General features: G+C 27.3%; 1 protein-coding gene across 1 annotated transcript; it reads right to left on the bottom strand.

Moving 5' to 3' along the window:
- Positions 1 to 30: 30 nt before the first annotated feature.
- Positions 31 to 11,812, bottom strand: Ero1L (endoplasmic reticulum oxidoreductin-1-like protein). Its single transcript, XM_065503058.1, has 6 exons — positions 11,522 to 11,812; positions 11,174 to 11,443; positions 4,001 to 4,677; positions 3,784 to 3,937; positions 3,571 to 3,725; positions 31 to 652 (listed from the first exon to the last, which is right to left on the bottom strand). The coding sequence occupies exons 1-6, from the start codon at positions 11,663 to 11,665 to the stop codon at positions 601 to 603; spliced, it is 1,452 nt and encodes a 483-aa protein (XP_065359130.1). The 5' UTR covers positions 11,666 to 11,812; the 3' UTR covers positions 31 to 600.
- Between the last annotated feature and the right edge of the window lie 1,215 nt (positions 11,813 to 13,027).

The following is a 13,027-nucleotide window of genomic DNA, read 5'->3' as shown; positions in this document are numbered from 1 at the left end:
AGGTAATAAAACTTCTTTAAATTTTAAAAATTTTCTTTAAAATATTAAATATATTTCTTGTTTTTCAATATGCACCCTGTATTTTGTAATATCATTCAAATATATTTTAATTTGTTTTCTCATTTTCTTAGAGGTTTTTCTTTTTATTTAAAATAAAAAATAAATATTCTTAAAAACTAAAACTTAGAGTGTATATAGATTAATATTAATAATAATAATAAAAAAACAATTAACAAAGTTACACAGTTCTAGATTTCTTTTCTTTAATACAATATAATTTTTGTTTGGTTTTTAGGTTTTTCTCTATATAAAAAAAAAGGAAATTTAAATTACGCCAGCGTTGGTAGGGAAACCTTTAATTATTAAATACATCTACAATAGTAAATGTTTCTTTTGTTGTTTTTAACATGTTTTTTATTAAACAATACTATACCAAAAAAAAAAGAAATTCAATAGGATTAGGAATTGTGGGCCGGAGAAAGGGATAATTGTACTAGTGAAAATTTAAATAAATGTTGAAATGTTGTACAAACATTAAGTATACATTGCCTAAGGGGCCTGCTGCTGATTACAGATGTGTGAAATTCAAATTTAGTTTTATTATCTTAAGAACTTTCTAAAATTTTCCATTTCAACTATACTATTAGAGAGTCTGAAATGAGAAAGAAATATTGAAATTAATTGTTAGAATTAAGAGAAAAGGTGGTTTTAAAGAAAAGTATTTTGATTTTCTAAACTATTCCATTCATATTAAAATCTGTAGTTATACAATATATCGGACTGGTACCTCTAAAGAGAGTCAACTCAAAATTTAAAAATTTTTCGTAGAAGTAAAAAAACTTTTTTTTTAATACATTACAATGAAAGTTGTGACGGATACAACTGTTTCCGAACTGCGAAAAAGAAGAGAAAAGATTTTTACAGTTGGTAGATGTTACCCCTGTACATCGATTTCTTGCAAAAAGTGAAAATTTAAAAATTTTGAGTTGAGGAACCAGTGCGATATTTACAAAGAATTTTAAATTTTAAACAAATATTAATATTTTAAACAGAAATTCTGGACTGAAAATTTAATTTTACACAGAAAATCGAAATTTACGCACAATTTTTTTTACACAGAAATTGAAACTTGTTATTTAGATTTTACACAGAAATTAAGAGTTTACAAAGAAAATCATTTATACAGAAAAATCACAATTTACACGCAAAATTTCAAATTTAAAAAAAATCACAATTTATATAGAAAATTAAATTTCACACAAAAAATTTAATTTCACACAGAAAATTAAATTTTACGCTGAAAATTAAATTTTACACGGAAAAATCAAATTTACACTGTAAATCCAATTTAATTTTACACTGTAAATCCAATTTAACACTAAAAATTTAATTTTACACTAAAAATTTAATTTTACACTAAAAATTTAATTTTACACTAAAAATTTAATTTTACACTAAAAATTTAATTTTATACTAAAAATTTAATTTTACACTAAAAATTTAATTTTATACTAAAAATTTAATTTTACACTAAAAATTGAATTTTACACAGAAAATTGAATTTTACACAGAAAATTGAATTTTACACAGAAAATTGAATTTTACACAGAAAATTGAATTTTACACAGAAAATTGAATTTTAAACAGAAAATTGAATTTTACACAGAAAACTGAATTTTACACAGAAAATTGAATTTTACACAGAAAATTGAATTTTACACAGAAAATTGAATTTTACACAGAAAATTGAATTTTACACAGAAAATTGAATTTTACACAGAAAATTGAATTTTACACAGAAAATTACATTTTACACTGAAAATTACATTTTACACTGAAAATTACATTTTACACTGAAAATTAAATTTTACACTGAAAATTACATTTTACACTGAAAATTAAATTTTACACTGAAAATTAAATTTTACACTGAAAATTAAATTTTACACTGAAAATTAAATTTTACACTGAAAATTAAATTTTACACTGAAAATTAAATTTTACACTGAAAAGTTAATTTTACACTGAAAATTTAATTTTAAACCGAAAATTAAATTTTACACTGAAAATTCAATTTTAAACCGAAAATTAAATTTTACACTGAAAATTCAATTTTAAACCGAAAATTAAATTGAAAATTAAATTTTACACTGAAAATTAAATTTTACACTGAAAATACAATTTTACTTTGAAAATTCAATTTTACACTGAAAATTTAATTTTACACTGAAAATTCAATTTTACACTGAAAATTCAATTTTACGCTGAAAATTTAATTTTACACTGAAAATTCAATTTTACACTGAAAATTCAATTTTACGCTGAAAATTTAATTTTACTGAAAATTCAATTTTACTGAAAATTCTATTTTACACTGAAAATTCAATTTTAATTAAATTTTGGACCGAAAATTAAATTTTACACTGTAAATTAAATTTTACACTGAAAATTAAATTTTACACTGAAAATTAAATTTTACACTGAAAATTAAATTTTACACTGAAAATTAAATTTTACACTGAAAATTAAATTTTACACTGAAAATTAAATTTTACACTGAAAATTAAATTTTACACTGAAAATTAAATTTTACACTGAAAATTAAATTTTACACTGAAAATTAAATTTTACACTGAAAATTAAATTTTACACTGAAAAGTTAATTTTACACTGAAAATTTAATTTTAAACCGAAAATTAAATTTTACACTGAAAATTCAATTTTAAACCGAAAATTAAATTTTACACTGAAAATTCAATTTTAAACCGAAAATTAAATTGAAAATTAAATTTTACACTGAAAATTAAATTTTACACTGAAAATACAATTTTACTTTGAAAATTCAATTTTACACTGAAAATTAAATTTTACACTGAAAATTAAATTTTACACTGAAAATTCAATTTTACACTGAAAATTCAATTTTACACTGAAAATTCAATTTTACACTGAAAATTCAATTTTACACTGAAAATTCAATTTTACACTGAAAATTCAATTTTACACTGAAAATTCAATTTTACACTGAAAATTCAATTTTACACTGAAAATTCAATTTTACACTGAAAATTCAATTTTACACTGAAAATTCAATTTTACACTGAAAATTCAATTTTACACTGAAAATTCAATTTTACACTGAAAATTCAATTTTACACTGAAAATTCAATTTTACACTGAAAATTCAATTTTACACTGAAAATTCAATTTTACACTGAAAATTAAATTTTACACTGAAAATTAAATTTTACACTGAAAATGCAATTTTAAACTGAAAATTAAATTTTACACTGAAAATTAAATTTAAACTGAAAATTCAATTTTACACTGAAAATTCAATTTTACATTGAAAATAAAAGTTTACACTAAAATTCAATTTTACGCTGAAAATTAAATTTTACACTAAAATACAATTTTATGCGGAAAATTAAATTTTATACTAAAAATTTAATTTTACACTGAAAATTCAATTTTACACAGAACATGTATTAATAGACAAAAACCAAAAATACTTCTATTTAAAGTTTAGTAACAATTGTATTTAAAAATACACATTTAATTTCTACATACCTTCCAAATGCATTAAATAATGCCACAATTTCAGTACGCGTTAATCTAAATATAGGATCAGCCTCAATATGGGGTTTATTCCACAAACCACTTTCCGTTGCCTGATTTAGCTTCTCAGAATATAAAATTTTCAAAGCTGTACCCAAGCCTTGGGTCTGCGGGAAATAAAAATATTAAACAGAAATATTTAAAATTAAAAAAAATCAAACTCACCTGTAATTTGCCCCACAATTTACACTTATCACAACCCACACAATCCATAATTCTGGAAATGTTTCTAAATTTCTCTTTAAATTCATGCTTGAATTTGATGCCTTGTATGCTGTTCGAGAATAAAGCATTCTCATCAAAATGATTGGGAAAAGATCTAAAAGAAAATTATTTGTTTTTATAAAAATAAGAAAGTTTTTATTTAATTAAGAAAACTCACTCAATTACAGACAACAAATCATTGATTGCCATCTTAGTCTCCTGATCTTCCTCCACAATACCCGTATAGTATTCTTCACGCCTTAGATAGGGAGCAGCCTTGGCTAAAGCTCTCAACTCTACCAGATAAATAAAATATAAATTCCTTAGCCAATGGGGACCCTCACCATTGGTAGTCTCTGGACTAAATCTTCTTTTGAATTCCTGCACATTAGCTCCCCATATACCCTGAGGATCTAGAAAATCTTTGGATTCCGACAGCAAATACTTTGAGCACAAATGTATATTGATGCTGGAGTGCAGGCCAGAGATGATGCGATAAAATGCTCTTTGTTCCAAACACATTTTATGCAAATCTATTTGAGCTAAATATTCCGTAAACGAATTGGATTTGTTTTGTGTGCCAAAACAATTCTCCAAATAAATACTATTCCAAACACGGTGGGCCGAATCACCTTTGTAGCCGGTGTAGCGCTCTGGATTAATGAGTAAGTCTACATATTGGGCTCCCTCTTGATTGTCATCGACTATACAGAAGTCTTCTTCGGCTTCGTCGTGTTTGGCCCACAGTTCGAATTCCTTGTGGGCCTGATCACTAATACTGGTGTCGAGGAAACCCAACAAACTATTGAAATCATCAGCATCGGAACAACCGGCTGCTTGAGCATCTTTGGTGTACTAAAAAAGTATTGTTTTTGGTGGATTATTATTACTTGATTGCTGTTAAGCTAACTCATGAGTTTTATTATGATGAAAATGAGATTTTCTTTTAAATATTGTATAATGCCATCACCATTTTAAAACACTTTTTCAGTTTAATATTAAATTTAATTTACACTGTATTTTTTCACTTAAACCAATATTGTTATTTTTGTGTTTTATTTACAATAGAACAAGTTAAATATGAAGAAACTTAAAATAAATATTTAAACATTTGTTTTCATGCTAAAAAAAAGCGAGAACGTAAACATGCATTCTAAATTAAAATTTAAACAAATAATTGAACTTAAAAAACTTGTCAATGTTAAGTAATATATGTAGGGTTTGATATGATTGAGATGAATGTATGAAAGCTAAAAGTTTTCTGAAAGGATCATAAGGTTTCCTTTTAAAATATTCTTCAATTGGGTGGGTGTATGACTTAAAAATGCGGGATTTACAATAGATGTTGTTTTTAGTCACTTATTCTCACTTATTTATTGAACATTATAGTGCTTCGAAAATGTCGAGTTTTGTACCAACAAAGCGTCATATGCGGGAAGTTTTGCTTTACTTCTTAATTTGAAAAAAGTTGGCTGAAGCACGACGGTTGATCATCGAAGCTTATGGTGAGAGTGTTTCATCGTTCTCAACGCGTGAGAGAACGTTTGTTCGGTTCAGAAGTGGTGATTTTGACACGGAAGACAAAAATAGCTCAGGCCAGCCAAAACGGTTTGAAGATCAATAATTGGAGTTTGAAGATTGTTGTCAAACTCAACAATAGCTTGCAAAATCATTGGCAGCTAATCAAGCAGCAATTGCAAAACGTTTGCGAGCAGCAGGATTTAGCCAAAAGTAGGGAAATTTTTTACCATAAGAATTGAAGCCGAGAGACCTTGAAAGTCGATTTTGCATGTCCGAAATAATCTTTGGACGCTTTAAAGAAATCATTTTTGCACCGAATCATTACTTGTGATGTAAAATGAAGCCCAGCCAACCAGCCGAATGGACACCAAAGCCAAATATCCATTACGCTAAGCTAATGCTATGTGACCAGACCATCACATGGAACCTATACCGAACGCAACTGATTCGTTTGAAGCGAACATTTGCAGAAAACATCCAGAATATGCGGCCAGACATGAAATTGTAATATTCCATCATGACAACACTCGGCCACACTTTGTCATCCGACTACTAGTTGTTTCGAGAGTGAGCAGAACGCTCACTCAAATTACGTTTGATTACAAAGGAAAACTACATAATTTTCCAAATACATAGACGCTATGTTTATTGCAATATTCCCAGATAATTAAAATATTCTTATTTTATACAGGAATTCTTTATCAGTCTGTTTAAATTCAGACCAAAACATCAACAGTGTAAAACAACAGATAAGTAGACGTCTATAAATATTGAACTGTAATATTTTGCTATATTTATAGGGAATTAATTAATATATTAAAATTTCAGACATTAGAAACTTATTAAATAGTTCCGTTTATCTTAAGCATTAACCACTTAAGGAAAAGAAACGTACGCAACCGAGAAATTGGGAAAAAAACTTTTAAATGATAACAAATTATCAACTGAAATTATTATCAATAAAGACATACATACATATGTGTATAAAAATAAAACCCATTAAAAATATATGGAAAAAAAATCATTATTAACTCTTTAAGAACTGTAGCAGACTTTTTAGACTTTAATGGAATGTACACAAAAATTTATGAAATTCGGCTCAGAATCCGTAGATTTGAGTAGATTTAATAAGGTCCTTTTAATCAAACCTCCTACATGTCGCAATTTTGAAGGAACTTCGATGAAATTTTCTACATGTACCTTTTTCGTCTTAAAGAAAAGTTCTTGAAATGATTTCACCTAGACCCCATACAAATATCGATCAGACTTTTCACTTGTTAAATGTAATTATTATCGTGACTAAATTCAGTGCATATTTATAAATTATATTTAAACATTTGGAGGTAATGGGTCCTTAATTGATCATATTCCTTAAATGAGCCCTCTAACGATAATAAGCGCTCCAATATACAATGAGTGACACTTTTTTTGAAAACTATATACCGTAATTTTCAAAACATGACCTTTTACCAAATACATGCCCTTAAAAAACAGATTTCCTATGGATGACTCTTATTTAGTTCATTAGAAGCTAAAATCCACAAAGAAATTTCACTTTGCAAACTTCACTGTTTGTCTGTCATTGTTTTTAAGCTTATATTGAATACTTTAAGTTTAATATATTTACCAAATTCAATAAAAATCCGTTAATAAATACAAAATATATTGCTGTAATTTAATAAAAAAAAAATAGGATTTAAACATTTTACCTGCGAACCAGCAAGTGAAAGGTTTCGATTTTGTGCAGGGTTTAAAATATAGAAATTTTTTGTAAATTTTTTATTCGCATGAATAATATTTTTTAATTTAGAACAATAAAAATATTCGATCAATAATTGTCGATAAATCGAATGCTCGAATAAATTTATATTCAAGTTAAGATTAAAAAATAAAATTGTTTATGTAAACATTAATTTGAAGAAAAATATCTCAAAGTAACAAAACCAATAGCTCACAATAGTATTCCTAGTTGGTTACAATTTTATTAGAAATAACTTTCTACATTCACTTTCAATTGACTTTGGTTTCATATACAGTGGTGGCCAGGAATTTAAGACAAAAATTGTTTGCTAAATTCCATGTAATTGTCAATTATTTTTTCAAATATTTCCACAAATATGTATGCATGAGGACTGTTTTAACACACAAGTGTGTTTTATTCGACTGTGTCAATTCATACATATTCACCACGAACACATAAAATTTTTCTACAACTAGACCAAAAAAATTTTTTTTTAAATAAACATATTTTCTCACATTTATATCATTATAATTTTATTATTATAAAATATTCGGACCATATTTCGTATTTTTAGTTCCATTAGTTTCGGTCATATCATGTTATTAAGTGCTGATGTTCGCTGAGGTGTGTCAACGTATTTCCACGTATCTTTGTCCATATATGTTTTACCGATTTTTCCAAACATTTTTCAGAAACTAGAAACATTAATAATAAATTTCATACCCTTAGAGGTCCTTTTATTTTGGCTCTATCGCACTTAAAATTCAGTTGATGAAAAAAATTCGAGTATTTGTCTTAAATTGGTGGCCACCACTGTAGATATGAATCAGCTGGTTATACAAATATGAATCAACTGGTTTCAATAGAAAAATAACAAAAGAAAATATCAAAATGGTTTTGGTTTGAAAATTAATTGCAAATTAATAATAAACAATATTAGCCAAATACCTTAAACATTTACTAAAAGCCTTATAGAAAAATACTTTCGAATCTAAAGTCTTTCAATTATTCATTAAATATTTTACGAGACTTTATATAATTAAAACGTTCTCATACACATTTGGCACATCTCCATCAAGTTTGGCAAAGCGAAGTTCGAAGTTCCTATAGTGTGGGTAAGATCTAATTAAATTACAAGCTTGATAGGAAAATCCAAAATCATGAGACAATTTAAAAAGTAATTTAGAGTGTATTACCCTATCAAAGGCTTTGGGAAAATCTACTGATTGTAATACGGCATTCTTACAGCTGTCTAAATACAGTATAATTGAGCCAGTCAATGAAAGCAACAGCAAAGTTGTGGTTTGGCCTCGTCGAAATACCGATTGTGAGGGAAGAATCAACGATCTACGTTGCAGATGCTCAAGCGGTTGGTCCTTTAAAATATGTTCTACTGCATTCAAAAAAAAAGGGAAGTATTGAAATAGGAAAAATATTATTATACTCAGTTTATTGTCCCTCATTTGTGATTGGAACAACCCTACCAATATTCCATTAGAAAAGGAAAGACAACGTGATAATGGCATTCTTAAGGTGAAGCAAGGTGAATAAATATATATGGAAATATTATCATTATAAACTTTAATGGTATGGTATTATGACCAATGGAGTTTGATTTAATTTTCTTAAATGCAAGATACAACTCATCACACATCCATTCCTTCTTAAGAAGCTCCACTTTGTTTCACGACTGGAATCTTGAAAGATTTTTGAATGAGTACGGCTTCTTACCTAACACCCTTTCAACTTTGTTTCTGTATCTGCCGAAAATAATGAACGTATGCTAAATTACTTAATGAAATGTAATAACATATTCCCTATCATTAAACCAATTAGCCCTACTTGCACTGAATTTACGACGAACCGCCGAAACTAAATCATGTATGGCGTTAATACACGATATTGGGATCCCAATTTGCAAATTAACATTATTGGTCAAATACATGCCACTAAAATCAAAATCATTAATTGTAATCTCATTATCCTCTAATCATAACAATCCATAATCTCTGTATGGAACAAATAAAGAACAAGATGAGAATATCTGATTGTTAAGTCACCAACGGAATTCTCAAAGGTAGAGAAATCACCTTATACCATATGAAGATTAACAAGATTGGCGCTATTATAAAGTTATTTTCATTTCCATTTGACTGAGGTAATAATTTTGCAATTTTAACATAAAACAAGTAAGAGAGCTATATTCGACTGTGCCGAATATTATATACCCTTCACCAAATTATACTTCAAAATACAAATTTTAAATATTTTTAGGTAAACAAAATTTATTTTTTTTCCATAGTTTTTTTCATTTTTTGGAAAAAAAAAATTTTGAATTGTTTTTTAAATTAAATTTTTTTTTTTAAAAAAATTTTAATTTTTTTTTTGTTTTTACAATTTTTTTTTAATATTTAGCGAAAAAAAACTTTTGGTGAAAAAAAAATCGGGTTATAAAATATTTTTTTTTTGATTTTGACCCATTGCAAATACTTCGTTGCAAAGGTCTTTGAAATATCTATAATTATTGTCTATAATAATGACTTATTAATCCAGATATAGGTCAAAAATCTAGGTTGTCCTGGTTTTCACCTTATATCTCAGCCATTTGTGGACCGATTTTCTCGATTTTATATAGCAACCGAGCCGGAAGAATTCCGGAGATATTGATGTGTGAATTGTGTAAGTTATTTGGTGGCTTCGGAAAGTTGATTTCAACAGACTCGCTATCTACATATAAGGATCCAGAATATATAGGGTCGGAAATGAAAAATGTAGAAATTACAAACGGAATGACAAACTTTATATACCCTTCTCACGATGGTGAAGGGTATAAAAATTAACTTAGCTCTTTTATAAAAACGAGAAAAAACGAAATAATTGAAAACGTTTTTTAAGCAAATAGTGTATTTTGAAGTGAACGTGTAACATGTAACGGTTTGTCTCCAATTTATTTTAATACTATGAATTAGTTTTTCTTCTTTTTTATACATTTAATTAAATATATTTATAAATAAATTGCTTCTATTCAAAATTTGATGTTTTTTAATTAGAAAAGAATATCCCAAAATCCCGGGATTGAAAAATCCAGTCCCGTTTGACATCCCTAGTGCATAACAATATTCTATGTTCTCTTTATGCCTACCACTGAGTCACAAGTTAATGTTGTAAGCAATGATAAAAAAATTAATAGCAAATAGTACGAAAACAAAAAGGAAATAAATTTGTGTAATTGGAAGTAACTATAATAGTAAGTTAAATGCATAATTAAAAAAACAGTGATAAACAATTTTTAATATACAAAACAAAACAACTATTTCCTCATTAATATTAATTACCAGCAGCCTGAGGTATTGATAGCGTAAAAAATAAACTCAAAACAACAAGTGCTTAACGATTTTATTTAAATTTTTAACATGAAGAATTTTACACCAGTTCACTTTTTTGATATAAATAAGGCCTTCTAATTTTTAAGGCCAAAAATATATAGATTAGAGGTAAATTTGTACCTATATATATGCTGTAACTTTTGCAGAATATTTATAAATTATAAAATGGGTTAACTATTTTTTTTTTAAATTTATTATAGAGATTAAATAAACAATCAATTGAACTACCATTCAATGCCAGTTTAAATAGATAAGAATTATAAATCTTGATATTAAAGAATGCCCTCACTCATTTATCGATAACAGGACCGGACGGACATCGATTTATCAACTCAAAAAGTGATCCTGAGCAGATTGGTATACTTTAAAGTTGGGACAATATTTTTTTAAGTTACAAACATCAGCACTAACCCAATATACCCTTATTTCTCCTATGGTGGCGTAGGGTATTAAAACATAAATGCAACTTAAATAAATTCTGCCCCCAAAAGGGTTAATGTTAGAGAATTTCACTAAAAGCCAAAAGTTATCAAACGCCCACCAAAAAACAAGTAATTTAGCAAACATTTAAAAATAATTAAAAGAAAACAACAATCATCAATAATGAGCAATGAGATCAAAGATAATGATGAAATTTATCAGTTAAAAAACACAATACATATTTACAAAAACATAAAAATGAACAACAACAAATTCCTCTTACCTTAAACAAAGCAGGTTTCACGAAATGATTTTCACCCTTTTCAATAAGACCCTTGGGAATACTTTTCTCCTCACAATTCTCCACCTGACAGAAGCGCATGGCACACTTGCTGTCATCTGGCCAAAATGGGCAATCCCGGTGTAAATTAACGCGATAGAAACGGAAAAAGTTTTTCACCAGCAAACTGCTCAGGCGTGGAAAGATTTTTATGTTATTAAAATGATCGACGGTGTCCACTTCACAGCCGCAATCATTAATGGAACCTTCCAGCTGTTAAAGGCCATAAGAAACAAGAGAAAATCCCTTGATAAATTTACTTTTTTTTTTTTTGTTATGAATTAAACTCACCTCACAAAAACAATTTTTGTGGCTGTCTAAATTGTCGAATGCAGTAAAGTAGCCCCAGGAAAATTGGCCACCATACAAACAGACCACCAGTAGGAGGCACACTAGAAAACTAGACTTATCGCGTATTTGTTGTATAAAAGCCATGTTTATTAGCAGTTTTAAACATTAATTTATTGCTGTTTTTTCAAACTAAAAATTTAGTGAAAGTTGTTTAATTTCAACAGTTTGTTTTATTATTTGTCCTTGATACAATTTTCTTTATTTCTCTATTTTTTTATGAATGAATACACCCCCTGTGTTGTTTTTTTTTCTTTTGTAAATCACAATTGTTAAAATTTCACATTCAAAGAAAAAACTAAATTACACGTCACTTTTTAACTTGTTTATTTCAATTGTTTTTGTTCCAGACTTTTTATCGTGTGCGTGTTTATTGAATTTTTCGCGTGTGAATTGTACCGCTTTCTAGTTAATGTTGTTTTATTTAAGGTTTAACAAATAATAATAATAAATTTTTGTTATTTTTCTATGCTTTTTTCTATTGTATTTCTATGTGTGTACGTGTTTATTTTCTTTTTGCAGTTCGCTAAGAGTTGCCGTGCTATTTGAGTAACAGCTGTTTGATAAGGGGACTTTTTGTAGTAAATTAATGATATGGCAGCTTTATGTAGTATCAATAAGTACTACTCACCGCTAGATGGCGCCACAAACAGTTAAATGTTTTCACAATAACCGTTAAATATTCTAGTACAGTGGGAAGTTTTTAAGAAATCAGCAAAATTTTGAAAAAATATGAGTTATTAAACAAAACAATGAAAGGAAACTAAAGCATAGTTCAATTTGAATAGTTAAGCACTAGAATTTTGTGTTAATAAGTATAAAAGTATAATTTTTATATTAATATGTATAAATAAACTAATAATAAAAAACATTTTTAAAACAAGCCTTTATTTAAATTGGATTTTTAGAGAATCTTTATATAAAATGGCATCGCTGAGTCCTATGATCTTTGAGTTTGCCTCTAGGCTTAAAACTGCTTCCTATTAATATGTAATTTTGGTTGTTATTTTCTACAGTTATAGTTAACTTACGTAAGGCAATATATCCAAATTAGCCTCTCAAATTTACATTTTTTTTGTTTAATTTATGAAAAGTTCTTAATTTATGAAAAGTTCTGTTTATGAAACAGTTCCTTCAAATTCAATATATTTATTAAAATAGTATTTATTAAATTATACTCAAAACTAATATTTTGTTGAAAAGCCATTATTTGCAATTGCCGAATTTAATTTTGAAGGCATAGAATCAACTAGTATCGAGAGATATTTTTTTTCCTATCCTGATTTTAATATTGTTTGTAATTTTTTTTTAAATTTGAGAGGTTTTTCTTCATTACTTATGGATCTACAAGCTCCCATATATTTTATATGGGGTTTTCATCAGGGGATTGTGGTGGCTACTCCAAAACATGCACAGCATTGTTGCTTGCTAATCGGCTTGTGTGCTTAG

This window comes from Calliphora vicina, chromosome 3, assembly GCF_958450345.1.
Source record: "Calliphora vicina chromosome 3, idCalVici1.1, whole genome shotgun sequence".
Taxonomy (NCBI): Eukaryota; Metazoa; Arthropoda; class Insecta; order Diptera; family Calliphoridae; genus Calliphora; species Calliphora vicina.
This window is presented reverse-complemented; position numbering and strand designations above follow the sequence as displayed.

Coding starts and splice junctions, on each gene's coding strand:
- Ero1L (XM_065503058.1), bottom strand. CDS start 11,665: ATGGCTTTTATACAACAAATACGCGATAAGTCTAGTTTTCTAGTGTGC. Junction 4,678..11,173: donor TGAAACCTGCTTTGTTTAAG/GTAAGAGGAATT, acceptor ATACTTTTTTAG/TACACCAAAGATGCTCAAGC. Junction 3,726..3,783: donor AATTGTGGGGCAAATTACAG/GTGAGTTTGATT, acceptor TATTTCCCGCAG/ACCCAAGGCTTGGGTACAGC.